Raw genomic sequence first — 3,210 nt, 5'->3', positions numbered from 1 at the left:
AGGACACGGTCATCACCAGCTCGCCATGTGGGTTCACAAATAACCTTTAAACAGTAGAGTAGGGAGGTCATTAGACATAAAAGTGCCCTTATGCAGCAAAGAAAATGAAATACGAGCTCCAGCAACGTAAACCTGAGCTGTACCAAGACAATATTATAGAGTCACGAAGGCTGGAAAAGACCTCTGAGTAGTCCAACCTACCCAACACTACCATGACCACTAAACCCTGTCGAGGTGTTCTTTGAATACTTCAGGGACGGTGTCTCCACCACTTCATCGCTCCTTCGCTCCAATGCCTCACCACTCTTTTAGTAAAGAGTTTTTTCCTAACATCTAATCTAAACCTCCCCTGGTATGACTTGAGGCCATTACCTGTTGTCCTATCATTAGTAACTTGGGAGAAGAGACCAACACCCACCTCACACAACCTCCTTTCAAGGAGCTGCAGAGAGCGAGGAGGTCTCCCCTCAGCCTCCTCTTCTCCGGACTAAGCAACCCCAGCTCCCTCAGCCCCTCCTTGTTCTCCAGACCCCTCGCCAGCTCCAGTCTCTGAAAGGAACTTCTGCAGCAATCTTGGTTCTGCAACAAACGTGGGAAAAATAAACCAGCAAATCCAACCTTTGGAATCCCAACACCAGGGCGCTGAAACAGCAGCCGAAACATCAACAGAGAGATATAGGGAGAAATAACCCCTGATTATCCACGCACAACGTTGGGCCCTAAAACAGGTTTTGGTGCTCGAGAGACATTTTGGGATTGGCACGGGTAGCTCTTTGAGAGGTCCAAGCCCGTGCTCAGAAACAATTTTTAAAAACGGTTATTTTAGAGTATGATTAGGAATTATTAAGAAAGGACCTCAAAACAAGGGAGTAAAATTCAGCTGGGTCTCCGGAGGAGTTCCAGCAAACTCGTGTACTTCATGTATTTCTGGTAACTCAGAAACACAGTAAAACCAGGAAAAGCATGAAGGAGGACGATCAAGAGATTAGAATAACTTCTATTTCAGGAGAGAAAAAAACCCAGAAATCCGCTTAGAAAAATCTGAGATGCATAAAATCATGAATAGCCTGGAGATAAGAAAGGATACTTCTCAAAAATAAAAAAATTACCCAGTGAAATTGTGAAGTCAAAAGCCTTGATGTAGCAGAGAGCCAGAGGGAAAACCCCTCCGTATCAGCTGTGTTTTTCTTCTCCTCTGCAAAGATCCGATCCGTGCTTCCCATTCACACTCACCGGGGCTGTAGGAAACCCCCTGCGAGGAGCAGGGACCCTCGGCAGCCCCTGGGGTCCCCCCCGCCGCCTGCCCCGCTCTGCTCACCTCCGTGATCCTCGGGCTTTTCACTTGGCCCAGAAACACTCTTTGCCAAGGTTTAGGCCGTTGGTTATATTCTTCCCAAGGAGGCTGGCGGAGTTTATCTTCAGCCCATGGGTGCTGTTCTGGAATTCATTTCCAAGTGTATCTGGGCAACCAAGGGGCGATGCTCCAGCACCAGCAGGCGGGAGGCAGGCAGTGCTCCCCCGGGGGGAGCCACCTTCATAGGGGCCAGCAGCAGCAGCTTTAGACTTGAAATTGGATTTATCTTAAGAGCCGTTTTACTCTAAAGGACTCATTCCCCCACGGTGGCTCTGTTTAAAAAGAAAAAAAAAAGATCAGTCTTGTGAACAGCAAGAAACTGCTGCAGAAGAAATTCAGTGTGCGACTTCTCGCGCTGCAGCTGGGGAATGGATGGAGCAGGAGCAGGTTTTCTAGCTGGGGGGATTTCTGTGCTCCTGCAGCCCACGTTGATGGCAGATGTCCTGTGTCACCCAGCGCTCCGCTCAGGAGCTAGCAGGAAAATCCAACCCTGTCGCGCTGAGGCTGCACAACCTGGTGCTGGGGGCTGATGCATTTCAGTGTTTGCAGGACCAGAAGAAGGCAGGACCGGTCCTCAGAAACCAGAACAGTCCTACCCAAGACAAGAATTTCTGTAGCAGGGGTTGCCCTAATACAGGGGGATGGACGGCTGTGGTTTGTTGTCCGGGCCAGCACCCAGCAGGGCGCAGGCGGACGGCGATCCCGCACGCCGGCCCTGGTGCGAGGGGGTTGCTGTGACCCCTGGAGCTACGGCCCCAGGGCAGCCCCGAGAGCAGGGCTGGACCCACTGGGCGCTGCTGCCTCTTGGCTTTGGCTGTACCAGTTCGGATTAGCTGCTGACTGACCTCTTCTCTAATGGTTCTTGCTCCCCAGACGGGTCCCTGCAGAGGCCGGGGCAGGCAGGGACCCCCGTGCACGTCGCCAGCTCCCTGCGGCGTCTCTCCACAGCCATGGCACGACCTCAGCAGTTCCAGCTTTACCAGCACATCAGCCCCACATCGCACAGCACCGCTCCCGGAGCCGGCACGCCCGAGGCGGGGACGAGGCCGAACTTGTCCCACGATGCTTCACCGGTGCTCGTGGTCAGAGGAGGAGAAAGCAGAACTCCCTCCGTGTGCAGCTCGCTGATCCTGGATGCCAAAGACCCTCCAGCAAAGAGCGAGGTGGCTCCAAAGCCGCCGGCGTCAGCCCCGCCATCCATCCTGGTGAAGCCAGACACGTCCCGCAACAGCGCGGAAAAGGTACGGCTGGGGGTGCCCGCCCCCCTGCCCCCAGGCTCTCCCCACACTCTGGGCACTGGCGCTCAGCCTCAGCCTGAGAGCGACCACGGCCAAAGGCCTCGGGTGCTTCGCTCCACTCTCGTCGGGTTTTCTCCTGATAGAAACCCCTGGGTCTGGTCCCTGCATTAAGAAATCAGATATTTGTGTTGCTGACGCTGCTGCTCAGGTTAAGCCCTTTAGGAAGGCAAGACGCTGCAGGGTCCCTTTCCATGTAAGCCACTGCCATGTCACAGTCAGATCGTGAGACTTTTCTGAGGTCTTAAAACAGGCAAGAATCCCACCAAGGTCCCTGAGAGTTTGGGAGCGAATAAAAGTCACAAGCTGATAGACCTCATGTCAGGCTGGTCTCTGCAGAGTTCCCCCATCTCCCTGGCGGCACTTTGGCTGAGCCGTTTAGAGTGGAAATTTCTTTCTTCCCAGGCAGCCAGAGGGAAATTTCATAAAAACAAAATTCTGCAGATTGCCCTAGTGACAGCTTTCCCTTCCCGCGGCACCCAAAGCGTAAATCGCTCCCCAAACCTCTTAAAGCCCCAGTGACCTCAGAGCTCCCGGGAGGAACATCGCCAGCTGGGGGGA

The 3,210-nt window shown here is 53.7% G+C and overlaps 1 protein-coding gene across 1 annotated transcript in view; it reads left to right on the top strand.

Moving 5' to 3' along the window:
- Positions 1 to 2,595, top strand: part of SH3RF2 (SH3 domain containing ring finger 2) — a gene marked incomplete at both ends in the record, with an annotated part of 7,170 nt that extends 4,575 nt beyond the window's left edge. The window contains 1 exon segment of the mRNA XM_009868475.1: positions 2,228 to 2,595. Within this exon segment, the coding sequence (XP_009866777.1) occupies positions 2,228 to 2,595 (368 nt within the window).
- Positions 2,596 to 3,210: the final 615 nt, after the last annotated feature.

Source organism: Apaloderma vittatum, unplaced genomic scaffold, assembly GCF_000703405.1.
Source record: "Apaloderma vittatum isolate BGI_N311 unplaced genomic scaffold, ASM70340v1 scaffold28984, whole genome shotgun sequence".
Classification (NCBI taxonomy): domain Eukaryota; kingdom Metazoa; phylum Chordata; class Aves; order Trogoniformes; family Trogonidae; genus Apaloderma; species Apaloderma vittatum.
This window is presented reverse-complemented; position numbering and strand designations above follow the sequence as displayed.